This window comes from Sphaerodactylus townsendi, linkage group LG03 (genome assembly GCF_021028975.2).
Source record: "Sphaerodactylus townsendi isolate TG3544 linkage group LG03, MPM_Stown_v2.3, whole genome shotgun sequence".
Taxonomy (NCBI): domain Eukaryota; kingdom Metazoa; phylum Chordata; class Lepidosauria; order Squamata; family Sphaerodactylidae; genus Sphaerodactylus; species Sphaerodactylus townsendi.
The window spans coordinates 125,672,852-125,685,968 of NC_059427.1; the positions used below are offsets into that span (position 1 = coordinate 125,672,852).

The 13,117-nt window shown below is 41.3% G+C and overlaps 1 protein-coding gene across 1 annotated transcript in view; it reads left to right on the forward strand.

The window, feature by feature from the left end:
* The first annotated feature begins 1,921 nt into the window (after positions 1-1,921).
* The window catches only part of PGS1 (phosphatidylglycerophosphate synthase 1), a 38,873-nt gene continuing 27,677 nt past the window's right edge, over positions 1,922-13,117 (forward strand). The window contains exon 1 of the mRNA XM_048489795.1: positions 1,922-2,071. Coding sequence (XP_048345752.1) covers positions 1,929-2,071 — 143 coding nt within the window. The 5' untranslated portion in view covers positions 1,922-1,928. The remainder of the gene's footprint in view (positions 2,072-13,117) is intronic.

The following is a 13,117-nucleotide window of genomic DNA, read 5'->3' on the forward strand; positions in this document are numbered from 1 at the left end:
TTTACCACTTAATACTGATACTGCCCCATCCTAAACTTCATATCCTAGTCGAGCTGAAGTACGTAACTGGACAACACCAACCACTTTTCTGTGAAATTAAACCTCATCATTTAATGTTTCCCCTCACCCTGTGAATCCCATATATTGAATTCTGACCGATGCAAAACTGTCCATTAAGACTACAGTTCCACGCACAAATACTTTTAGACAAGCACTAACCATTTCAGTGGCATTTATGCTTGTGTGAAAATTTAAGCAGTAAGGATGCACAAGCAGAGGTGGGATCCAGCAGGTTCTCACAGGTTCCCGAGAGTAGGTTACTAATTGTTTGTGTGTGCCGAGAGGGGGTTACTAACTGGTGATTTTGCCACGTGATTTTTGCCTTAGTTATGCCCCTCCTCTCAGTAGTGCGCAGAACTTGAAGCAGTCTAGCAGGAGGTGCACCAGCGTGTGTGGCAGCCTGCGCCTGCGTGCATTTGTTTCCCACCCAAGGACCGGCGCAGTGGCTGCGTCCTTGCCACAGCCCCGCCCAGGAATGCCAGGCCATGGCCCCGTCGTGCCCCGCCCAGCCCAATTGGCACTATGCCACAGTTTGAATCCCACCACCATGGGAACCTGTTACTAAAATTTTTGGATCCCACCACTGTGCACAGGCAACCAGAAACTGCTTCAACTTTGACTCTCTTTTTCAAATTCCCTTGAATAGTAGCTACATGCATATATGTATAAATGTATATTTAGAAAGTTTTTAAAAAAGCTTTGTTGAACCTATTTTTGAGCCAGTAGTCATGTTTAATATATTAATGTCAGAACACAAACGAAGGTCACAACAGTTACTTTGGGGTGGGGGGGCTGCTTTGGGGGACATTGATACTGATTTATACCCCACTGATTGGTATGTTTTATTTTGGGAGGAGTGATCTATAAATTGAATAAAATATATAAATACCTGTGGCTGGAAAGAAATGATTTTTAAAAACAGCTGCTTCATGAATGTTCTCACTTAAAATGTTTACTAATGTAACATATACTAATGTGAAGAAATTAGCCATGTAAGCAGGTGGCAGGGTTTAATTTACTATGGCGATGACTGCACAGAGAACAGTCTTTATGAATTTAAGATCATCATACCTCTCCATTTACTTTACAAATAAACTTTGAGCAGCAGGAAAACTATACTATTTACTTCGTTTATAGACACTTTCCTCCCCAACAGGGACCCAAAGTGTCTTAAAACATTCTCGTCTCTGCATTATAGTTTCAGAGCCTTGTAACGTAGATTTGGCTGATTTGTGCCTGGCCCAAGGTCATCCAGCAAACTTCCACTGAAGAGTGGGGATTCGAACCTGCGCCTCACAGATGTTAATCCAACGCTGTAGCCACTGCACCATACTGTCTTACAAACTACACTACAAACTAGGAAATGCAAATCATGTTCTGGTCATTTGATTTTGGCACTCCAATTATGTATTACAGGGATTATATGCGCGAGCCCCCTCATACGCGTTGCTCCTTTATCCGAACGGGTCACACGCACATTTCCATGCACGTTCAGCTTCGGTACTTCAGTTCTGTCGGGATATAGCAGTAAATACTGAAGCTTTGCTGATTTGGAAAATACGTAGTGAGTCCCATTCAAGCGAAACGGCAAATACGTGCACAGTCCGTCCTCGCATTACACGGAACTCGTGTTCCAAAACCGAAAGCGCTTTAATGCAATTATATTTAAAATATTACTTCTGGAACTGCATCCCTAAATAATAATATTTTAGGTACTGCGATCTTTGTAAGGAGCTTGTATTCTCTGCAAACTCTATCCGCGCCACCATTTTCAGACACCGGAAGTGGCGATATTGCATCTCGGGGGGAAAGGAAGTGGCGGAACGTCTGAGGCTGCGTCACGCGGAAGCGGAAGTAGCTGGGTTTCCATGGCGGCGGCGGTAGTGGCCGAGGCGCCTGTGCTATGGAGGCGGCTGTTAGATTTGTTGCCCCGGGGGAGGCCTTCCTTGACCGCGCTGCTGGGCAGACTGTCAGATCGATTGACTCGGGGCCGCGACCGCCGCTCACGCAGGTGACACGGAGCTTATTTCTTCTGCGGCTGTCCCGTTTCCCCCGTGTATTTAGGCTGTCCAGGGGAGCTTGCGCGCTCATCGCTATGCCTCAGCTTGGGGGACGACGTGCTAGATGGGATTTACAAAAGTGTCGCGGGGAGGAAGATTGAGGGAAAGGCAGAGAGGGTCGGCTCTCCTCTCATGGGTGTGCACGGGGTGGCCTGTTCGTGTGTGTGACTGCGTGTATAGATAGATGAATGCATCCCTAATTTTTTTTTTATGCGAGCGATCACACTAGTGCACGCTCGTCGTCCCGTAGTTTCTGCGCTCCCCACCACATAGGAAACTTTGCCTTTCCTCACCCGAGTCAGGTTTCTCCCTGACATCTCCCGTTACGTTCTGTGTTATAGATACAGTTACTGCGCCTACGTTGGTATTTAATACGGCAGATGTGAAAAAGGATGGATAATATCTTCCTTGGAAAGCTGATTAGATTAGAATGCTTTAAACACAAGTGTTTAAAGATGTGATGTGCCGATATTTTTTTGGGCACTATACAAAAAGGTACACAGGTTAATTCCAGTACACGTGTCAACATGTCAGACGGAGACGACTGTGAGTTTTTCTGATTGTTGTGTTATGAACATTGGGGTGAACTGAATACCACATTTTATCTCAACTGTGACATGCAAGTCTTGAAGAAGCTCAGAAGCAGGGAAACGGATTTGCCGCACTTTTAATTGCTTTCTCCTGAAGGCAGACTTTTCTTCCTCATTGTATATTCACACAACTTTGCATTGTATAATTGTCTGTAGTATTGTAATTGGTGCAGGTGGTTTTCTTCAGTTAACAAGACCTTCTTCTACCGTACCTGCTTTCTGAACTATGTAATTGTGTAAGTCATTGTCTCTATATGCACAATGAATTATTGTTGTTTGTATATGCAGTATAAATATTTGTAATTTGCTATTATTGCAACTACAGTATGTTAACTTTATGCATAAGTGCATTGCAGTTCAATGTTTATATGTGCCAGTACGCACAGGGCACTCTGCATTTGCTCTGGCTGGTATTTCTTTGAAGGCACATGGTAGAGTGGGTTTTTGGCTGTACATAATACTAAAACTGGAACTTCTTGGCAGTAGTTTTTGACTGCACTTCAAAATGGGATGTAATGGGTTTGCATGTAGCTTTGTTTACATCTGACTTTCCTGTCATAGAATCCTGTGTTTGCTTTGTTCATTCTTGGTATATTAGGACCTCAGCTATAGGGAAAGCAAACAAGAATTTTAGCATTGCTTTTGTTGCTAGTAGAGCAGGTTTGGGAGGGGGGAGATCCTCTGTAGTGGCTATTTAGACGACCCTGTTGGGTTCTGTAGCTGTCTGGTGGAGTACATACTATTTTTGTTTTTAAAAATGTAGATGCATACAAATGACTGAAAAAATAAATCTTGAGCAGTTTAATGTTTTATAAAAATTACATTACAGTTTGCTTTTCTCACAGAGACTCAATGCAGATTACACATAGTAAGTACAGTCAACAAAATGGGATATTCTATAAGCAACACATTATGACTATATAAATCTGGAACCAACCAGAAAGAAATGAAGCATGGCATAAATCATTATTGATACATTAAACAGTACAGAAATTGCATAATAGGATCCTACTTATAATAGGCTGTACCAAACAGTATAGACCACAGTCCCTAATAATTTATCCAAGGACATTTGTGAATCATTTTGTACAGTTCAGTAGTATTACCTATGCAGAAAATCCATGTTGAATAATTCACTTCTGCATAGTTTGGGGAAAACCAGGAGAATGGAAGACCTCTGACCTTCTCAGGCAGGCGATTCCATAAGATGCAAGCCACCTTAACATGGGTTTTGGCTCCTGGCAAAGACTTTCCTCTTCACCCAGGCATTTGGCTAATCTCCCTGTGTGCCACCTCTATAATCATGCTGCTGGTTGGTGGGGAGGAGGGTGAGGGTTAGCACTGAGTTTTTCACTTTTGCATTCTGTGTTTTTAATGGATGTATTTATGTAACGGGATGTTTCAATGCTGTGGCTGCTTGGAGATCCTGTATATAGGTGTGGTATGAATGGATGAATAAATAAATAAATAAATAAAACATTAAAAATGTATATGAGCAGTGGTTGATTTTGCCCGTTTGTAGGTGGCACCTGCAGAAACTCCTGCTGGCATGAGCAAATCTGTTGCAGCAGAGTGTAGGGGGAGTGGTGATCTTATAGATAAGAGCAAATAAGGGCATGACAGACTTTGTATATGGTAGCCAGTATCTTAAATTGAGCCTAGTGGTTCAGGAGTAGCAGTGGCGAAGTGATTAAGAGCAGGTGCACTCTAATCTGGAGAACAGGGTTTGATTCCCTGCTCTGCCATTTGAGCTGTGGAGGCTTATCTGGTAAATTAGATTAGCCTGTGCACTCCAACAGATGCCAGCTGGGTGACCTTGGGTGAGTCACAGCTCTTTGGAGCTCTGTCAGCCCCACGCACCTCACAGTGTGTTTGTTGGGGGGGGGGGGGAAAGGGAAAGGAGATTTTAAGCCCCTTTGAGTCTCCTTACAGGAGAGAAAGGGGGGGGTATAAATCCAAACTCTTCTTCTTTTAGTAATGAATGGTCAGCCAATGGAGTGTCTGCAGAATAGAAGCAATATGTGTGCTCCATCAGGCTCCCAATATTAGTTCAGTCATGGCAATCTGCACAAGTTGGAGTTTCTGAAATGATTTCAAAGGAAGGCTATATACATTACAGGAGTCTATTCTCATTTCCACAAAAAGATGACAGTAACTTTGTATAGCATTCTACTAGAATGAAGGTCCACAAAATGGCGGATTAATATACAAGTTTGCTGTCTTTTTGTGAAAAAGAGTGTAGTCTCATTGTTACAGTCGTGTGAATGTGGGTGCCCAGATCAGCCATATCAATGTAAGGGATCAGCTTGGCTGAATAGGAGGTCAGTATAACCCCAAGTCAGCAAGACTTTCCATCAAAATTGGAGAGAACAATGTTGTTCAAGACCTCTACTCTTCGAGGTAGCATTATTCCCTATGTCTTTTCAGTGTTTAGTTTCAGTTTGTTCACTGTTAATCACAGCAGCCAGCCAGGGATTCAGGGCCTCCATCACCAGGTGATTTGGATAGGGATATATATTGCTGGTTATCTTCAACATATTGCTGGCAACTACCCCCAAAACTAAGAATGATTTATCCTAAGAACTTTTACCATGATCCTAGGCCTAATGCTAAATAATAAGCAGCCTGTGAGCCTCAAGGAAACTTCTGAAGCTTCATGTAAAGTGCAAATAATAGTTGGGTGTTAGAGGCCATAGCAGTGCTACATTTATTTCTGTGCGCTGTATTTCTAAATGAAATAGGAAAAGTCCATAGATAGTACATATCTAAGCCAGAGGTGTAGGAAGGGAAAATGGCACCCAGGGCAACACCAGCTCCGGCCGCCTCCCCCACGCCCCCTTCCCATGCCCCTCTTACCTTAGCCTGGCTGGGCCGCCGTCAGGTGCCCCTCAGTCCCACCCCTCAGTCCCGCCAGCCGAAGGAGCAGCCTGATGGGGCAGGCCCAAGGGAAGGGGATTCTTTGCCCCCCCACATGACCAGATGGCGTGTGCCCACATGTCCCGGTCAGCACTCCGCCTCTGATCTAAGCTGATTTTATAGATTGAATTTAGTTACAAATATCCCACTTTTCTAGAACCTGCTCAAGAGGGCTATCTGCTCAAGTTGTTCTTTAGCTTTAGCAACAATCTTTCAGCATAATAATCTTGGTTTAATTTATGCTATACATTTGCAATGATAATCAAGGATCTCTTTTAATTTCCTTTTCTCAAATCCATTTTTGCTCAAGTATGATATAAAAAATTTAAAAATAGGGATATTGGCCATTTGACCAGTCAAAAAAGTAGTCACTTGACCAGTGAAATATTTTTAAAGCGCTAAGTGTAATAAAATGGCATCGATATTTGAATAATCCCAGGTGTGATATTTATAGTATTTATTGAAACAAATTAATTTGGTGTCAAATAATGAAATCAACCTTCAAAAGAGAAATAATTGTATTTTTAATTATGTTAAATAAACTTTCTATAAATGCAGACAGTTCACTTGATGGTTTTTTCTTTGGGTTTTATTTTGGTTCTCTAGAGTCAACCTAGAATTTCAGCTTTGGAAAAAATGAAATCAAAGTGAAAATAAAATAACCTTTACTAATCATTTTTAAGGCAGCTGTGTGAACCAAGCAGCCATCCAGTTCTTTCTGTTTGGCTATGCTTGCAATAACAGCTGGTGTCCAGTAAAAATGTTTTGCTGCTAGATCTGCTCCTGAAAGCTGTAGGACTTAGAGGCAAGCAGCCCTTGCTCTTGTCTTTACTAAAGGGTGTAACTAATGAAATTTAAAATGTATGTTTCATTTGACAATATTCAACTGAATGGTATATCAACCCTTAACAGAACATTTATCTGTATTAAAAATGCTAAATAGCAGCTAAAGCAGTGCTGTTTATGGAAGGTTTTGTCTCTTTTGCTTATCTTGAGTCTTTTCCTCTTTTCTGGAAAAAGTAATCTCTCCCCTTAGGTTCCTGGAATCAATGTTGTCTGACCTGTGCACCCTAGATTAGTGTTATACTCTTTTCACTATGTGATTGCTTGAGAAAGGTTGGTCACCAGACTTAATAAGTGCCATAAATAATAATTAACATATATCTCTGACAGAATTCTTCCCTCCCACTATAATGGGAGTCTTTAAGATACTACCACTATCTGCTGAGTATTAAAGGGAGAAGCAAGCTAAGAAATCTAATTTGGCCATGAGCCAATGAACAGCACCGGACCTCAGTGAACAGCACCAGTGTGAAAATCAACTGCTCTCTCGTTGATGGAAAGATAGAGAATTCTTATCTTGGTAGAGTTCCTTCTTGGTGGAGCATTATTGCCAAGAATGCTTTGCAACATGAAGTCCTGTAATAGTCCTGCAAGACCCGACTCTCTTGTCTTTCAGGGCTGCAGGAACAGAAGGGGAACAAATTCTCAAGGGCATTTTCCTTTAAACTAAGCTACAAAACTCAGTTGTATGGACCAAAATCACTCTTGACTGTAACTAAGTGGGCCATATTGTGGAAGTATTAAATCTCCCAGGCCCCATTTTGCGACATCAGGCTGCGTGCCATGAAGTTCACGTATTGGGATATCACTTAGCAACACTTCAGGCTCAAACAGATGAGGTGAAAATCATATCTTCTGTAGTTGAATTGCAGAGTCAAGCACCAGTCACATCTGAACAATAAATATTGTTTAAATCTACAGTGCACACATGAATTCTTGAATGCTGTGTTTCGTCTTACATACAACATTGCACATTACACATTAATTGAGCAAAAATATGTTTTAAAATAATTTCACTCACTCAGAAAGAGAAGATATTTTAATTAACTATATACCGCCCCTCCCCTTCACAGGAGATATTGTCAGTGCTCCCCAAAGTTCCCAATTTTTCCACTGGAAAAACTGAAGAAAAAGTTCTTGGGGAAATTGTGTGGTCCCCCCCCCTCCAAGTTTTTCTAGCGTTTCCCCACATATTTACATCTGCCCAAGCCAATTTACCAGCGTCTCAGGTGCTGTCTGATATGAATTCTAGTGGAATAGCTATGCATGTCTGTTGCAGAAAAACCCAAAAGTTTTGTGAAACCTTAAAGACTGACTGATGTATTGTAGTGTACTCTTTAATGGGCTAAAGTCTACTTCTTCAAATATATGAAAAATCTAAATGCATCCATAAAAATAGCGAACAGAAGGATTAAAAGATTATTTGAAACTTGTAACTGCAATCACAGCAAATGCAAACGGGCACTCTCATGTGAAGGTATTTGTAATCAGTAGGGTGCATGCCTGGTTTCCCCAAATCTAGTTTGTTGATTCAGAGCTATAACATCTGACAATTCAAGCATTACTATTTTTTCCCTATAAATCTTTTTATGCTGACAATGGCATGTTGCTCTGGTGTCAGGGTAAAGAAGAACCATTTTCTACAAATTCTGACCTTTTCATATAAAATGAGCGGCTTTTAATCCACTCATACCAAGCAAAGTATTTGGTTGTCTGCTCGTTGTAGAGGTAGATTGTCAAAGGACATCTATCTCATCAGAGCATCAAATGCCACAGGGCTTCCTTATCTGTTTTCTGTGAGCAAAAATAATTGGAGTGATGCTTAATGCTTCATGGTTCAGGCAAACCTTTCTCAGCAGGATGTTGGCCTGGAGAGCTGACAGTTTTGCAACTTGGCAAATTTTAGGTACAGTACAAACTTAGCCATGAATTTGCAAGCGGCTGTATATTGATTTCAGTTGCAGCTGCAAAACAGGAACAGCAGCTTAATTTGTTTTGGGTTTTTTGTTTGAAAAACAAAAGTTATGCAAAACACTTTGTGCTGTGTAAAATGCACATAATGGCAAAGTTCCCTTTTTGTGATGTTGAAAAAAGAAAGCTTCTAAACTGTATTTGGTGATAGCGAATCTTGTATTATCTGGGAAAAACAATTTGCTTCTGGTGTTCCAGGAAGTATGTTGCATTCAGCAGATGTTCTGACTTTTTCCCTTCGTGCCAGCTCATCTGTGCGCTGTAAAACTTTACTGTATTCAAAACACATCTTAATTTTAACAGATGTATTCTAAAGAGATGATAAACAACAAGTTGTACATTCCAAAAGTTCTTCCCTTGGCCTTTCCCTAAACGTTTGGATTGTTGTCAAGGCATCACTTCCATAAAGAATCAATTTCTGGAACATTGGTTCACTGCGATGTGAGAATTTAGGAGACCCAGGAGGTTTAGAAGTCTGTACGACACAAGTGCACAATCTGTTTTTCTAATGCAGCCTTTGATGCCTTCCAAATGTCCTGGCAGCATGGTTGTGGAGGGTAAATATGTTTGCCTGTTTGACATAGGTTCATTCCGCACAGCATATTTATAAGGAGTTGCAGCCATTGCAAATCAACTCGCTTTCCCTTTTTATAAATGGAAAATGAATTCATTTATAATGATTGCGACTCGTTATAAATATGCTGTATGAAAGGAGCCATAGCTTCCAGTTTTTCAATTGTTCAGCATGTAGGTGGATATGCATCACTTGATTTTCTTTCTGCTATTGTTGTGCCATTGCTGACGCCCTATTTTGTAACAGAGGTAAAGTATTCAAATTAAGCAGTTTATGTAGACATGCTCTATTGATTCCAAGCATGGTTTTGAATGTCAGGTAAGTTTTCCTGACCTCCTACTGTTGTTCAAAGGGTACAGAGATGGACCTATCTTGAAATTAAATTAGCTTACCTGTATGTATGGTACTTCAGTGTTTAGCTTTTAGTGGGATATGCTGAATTTGAGTTGAAGAGCAGCATTTGATTATTCAACATCTTCAGAAATTAAAAGATTCCTGCAGAAGTACCTATGAAGTTTCAACCTGTGTTTTTTTTTAGGGTGGGGCTGGGGTTGGGCAATGCATAATACCTCTTGTTCTGTCGTTTGGCTCTAGGCTTTTGTCTCATTTTAACATTTTAACATAACATTAACATAACAAATCTGGTTTGCTTTCAATTTCAATTTGGTTTGCTTTTGGTAGGGAAGCAGCTGGTTGTTTGATGCGATCTACCGCCCAGGTTCTTTTAGCAGAAAGGTAATAGTCAGAAAGGTGAACATTCAGACTGTTTGTAGCATCCAGTAAGCATGACTCAGTTAATGTCAGAGAAAGCAAGAGTCCAAGGACTCATGTTCACACCTTGTCTTTTTAGTATCTCAGTAGTTTGAGGAAGTTACCCTCAAACCTTTATTGTTAAGTTTGTTGCATCAGTGTGTTAGCAATAAAACTAGTTTCCCAGATTTGGTCATTTAACAAACACAGAAATACAGTAATACACACTCAGGCATTCCAGTGAATCAAGAGTCATTGGCAGAGGCTGCTGTGCTGTGGCTTGTGTGGGTGATAAAGCCCTATGATATATATCCTGTAGTTTTGGTAGCGTAGCTGAGGTTTAACAAGAATTGTGGTCTTTGATCTATCTTTGTCATCGTGTTAGTCAAGACCCTACTTCCTTAAAAATAAAATTCCCCAAACCCCCACATTTATAAATAGCAGATTCCTCAAACTCAGTAAACTGAGACCCCTATTCAGTTCATTCAGTTTCCCTTCTAGGTAACTGTGACATTGCTTTCGCGTGAGCTTGAAGAGTTCTATTGTAAGTTACGGTGCAATCCAGAATAGTTACTCCAGTCTAAGCCCACTGGTTTCAATGCCCTTAGACTGGAGTTACTCTGTTCTGGATTGCACTGTCAGTCTACTAATGTGATGCTGCGGTGTTTGCTAGCTGATTTCTGAATGCAGTGCCACTGGGTTTGTTATAATAGCCTTGGCAGGTATCTGTGGCATTTTTATGTAGCTTTTTCCAATTTAAGTTATGGCGGAAATATTTTTATTCGATCAATTTTTATTATGAGTTCATTAACTAGAAAATAATTTGTGAGATCTTACATCTACATTTATTTTATGCATTTGTTTATAGTCTACTTTGCATGGGGACTTGCAGTGGCTTAGGGCATTGTTCTTTGTTCTTCCATCTTTTCACAACAGCAACATTGTGAGACAGGTTGAGCGAATGTGATGTTCCAAGGCTGCTGGCGAGCTGCTGAGGCCGAAGTGAAAATTTGGACCTGATCTCCCACAATCCTAGTCCAAAACTCCATCTGCTACTTCATGCGGGTGTAGTGGTTGTATTTAAAATGTCACAGTTCTTCAGAAGCCTTGAACATCACGATATGAGCACACATTCATAATGAATAAAGAAGTGTGAGTAAGAGATGCCGTTTCCCTGAAAAGCAGTAATGCCTTCCCATGAAACCGTATGAATGGCATTTGAAAGCTGGGGAAGCTTAAAAGAGCTTGCTGTGGAGTGATACTCTGCTCTTTGCTAAGGAAAACTTAAGGCCTCCCATGTATGTAATCTCTTACAACCGTGTAAGGAGGTTAGTCAACTCATTGCATTAGGTTTGAAATCTAGAGAAGCTTTGTGATAATCTCTTTCAAGGAATATAATCTGTGTCCTCAGCCAAAGGCAATCCTTGGCGGCTTTCTCTCAGCATAACAGAGGGTAACAGAGCATCAAGTAAGTGAGCGCTCTCTGGAGTCATGCCTGTGGTCCTGCAGTGCAATTGGGTATATTGTCTTTTAAAGAAGGTTGATTGTGTCTAAGGGCTAAACCAGTGATTCTCAACCTGGGGGTTGCGACCCCTTTGGGGGTCAAACGACCCTTTCACGGGGTCACCTAAGACTCTGTGCATCAGCGTTCTCCATCTGTAAAATGGATAAATGTTAGGGTTGGGAGTCACCACAACATGAGGAACTGTATTAAAGGGTCGCGGCATTAGGAAGGTTAAGAACCACTGGGCTAAACCAAATTTTCATTCCTTAAAAAAATAATTCTGAATAATGATGGGGGTCCCATTTGGATCAAGACTGTGGTACCAAGTGAGCCATGCCTCTTCCCAATGTAAATTATGCCCCTGATTGGTCCTGTTTGCCCCCTGGGGAAACTTGCATTTTGTTTGTAACATTTTCATGGCCTGATTTACAGAACTAGTAAAGTTTAACTCAGGGGTGTCAAGTATACAGCCGGGGGGCCAGATTTGGCCCAGGAGCTAGCTAAGGCCACCCCCCTCCCAACTTCCAATCTCACCAGCCAAGGCATCTTCCACCCCCTTGGGTCCAGCCAGACTAAGTCACATTTATGTCATATGCAGCCCTCATATGCAGCCAAACTCCCCTGAAACTGCAGGTAGCAAATATTACAGAGGTGGAATATCAGCGTGTTGGCTAGTGGCACCGATGTGTCTTTAGCAGGCTTGGGCCTCAGTGTAGCCTCAATGCCACCTTTTTGCTCACAAAGCGCTTTGGGACAGTGCAATGAAAAGACCCTGCTAGAAAGCACTGAGAAAGAATGTACATCAGTTTTATGATGCGTGAAGAAGTTAGTGTAAATTGTGCTTCTGCAGACATGCCTATAAATGTAGACATGGTCTGATGAAATGTAAATATGGGAAGGAAGGTCTGCTCAGTGCATCAAGAATATTGGGTAGGAAATATTGATATCCTTCAATGGACCCTTATCGCGATTTTCAAAAGGTATCTTTGTATTCTCTTTATATAGGTAGATAACAAAGCAATATTGATCCAGCCTTAGTGGAATCATGCCTCTCTGCTGCTTTTTAGTTGACCAATGAAAACAGTATCCGATAAATACTTCTTCAAGTTCTCCTTCTGGTGCAAGGAAAATGGGAAATTTCCCTCTGAGTTACTGTAATTCAGTATTGCCAAAGCAGTGCCCAGTCTCCGCAGACCATTGAAAAACAAAATTGCTAGGAATTCTTGCACATTCTGAGTCAGATTTCCATTGTGATGAATAGGCGGTGACCAACCGGTGGGCTTTCTGGGAAATGCAGTGGCAAACTGTCTGGGGGGTTTTTTGTGCAAGGATGCATGCAAACCTTGTGAAGATTCAACGCCTTATCACGAAGCAAATAAGTGAAATCATCTTCCTGGAATCTGTGATCATTCTAGCTTTGGACCAGTAGTTCCTCATAACCAAGAGTTCCTCATAACATTCTGGTAAAGGTCACGCTGGAGACAGTTTTGCAGTAAGGTGATGATAGGGTGTGTCAGGGCAGATGACAGCTGTGGAGCAGCATGGCGAGAGGTGCTTGTGAGCAATCTAAAATGAGCGGGTATCTTTTGAAATGTTAAAGACCAGCATATTTTCTAAATCTAGTCTGTGAAGACCTATCCTGGAATTAAAATGTGTTGGTCTTTAGTATGCCACAAAATCTTGAATTATTTTTTTTTGGCTGCAAGACTAACAAGACTACCCCTGGAGAATTTATAAGCTTTTTATTCTGTGTGTGTGTGTGTGTGTGGAGGGAGGGAGGGAGGGAGGGAGGGAGGGAGGAGTTTTTGCATTGCTTAAGTGAAATTGTGTAAATCTGCCATGACTGGCT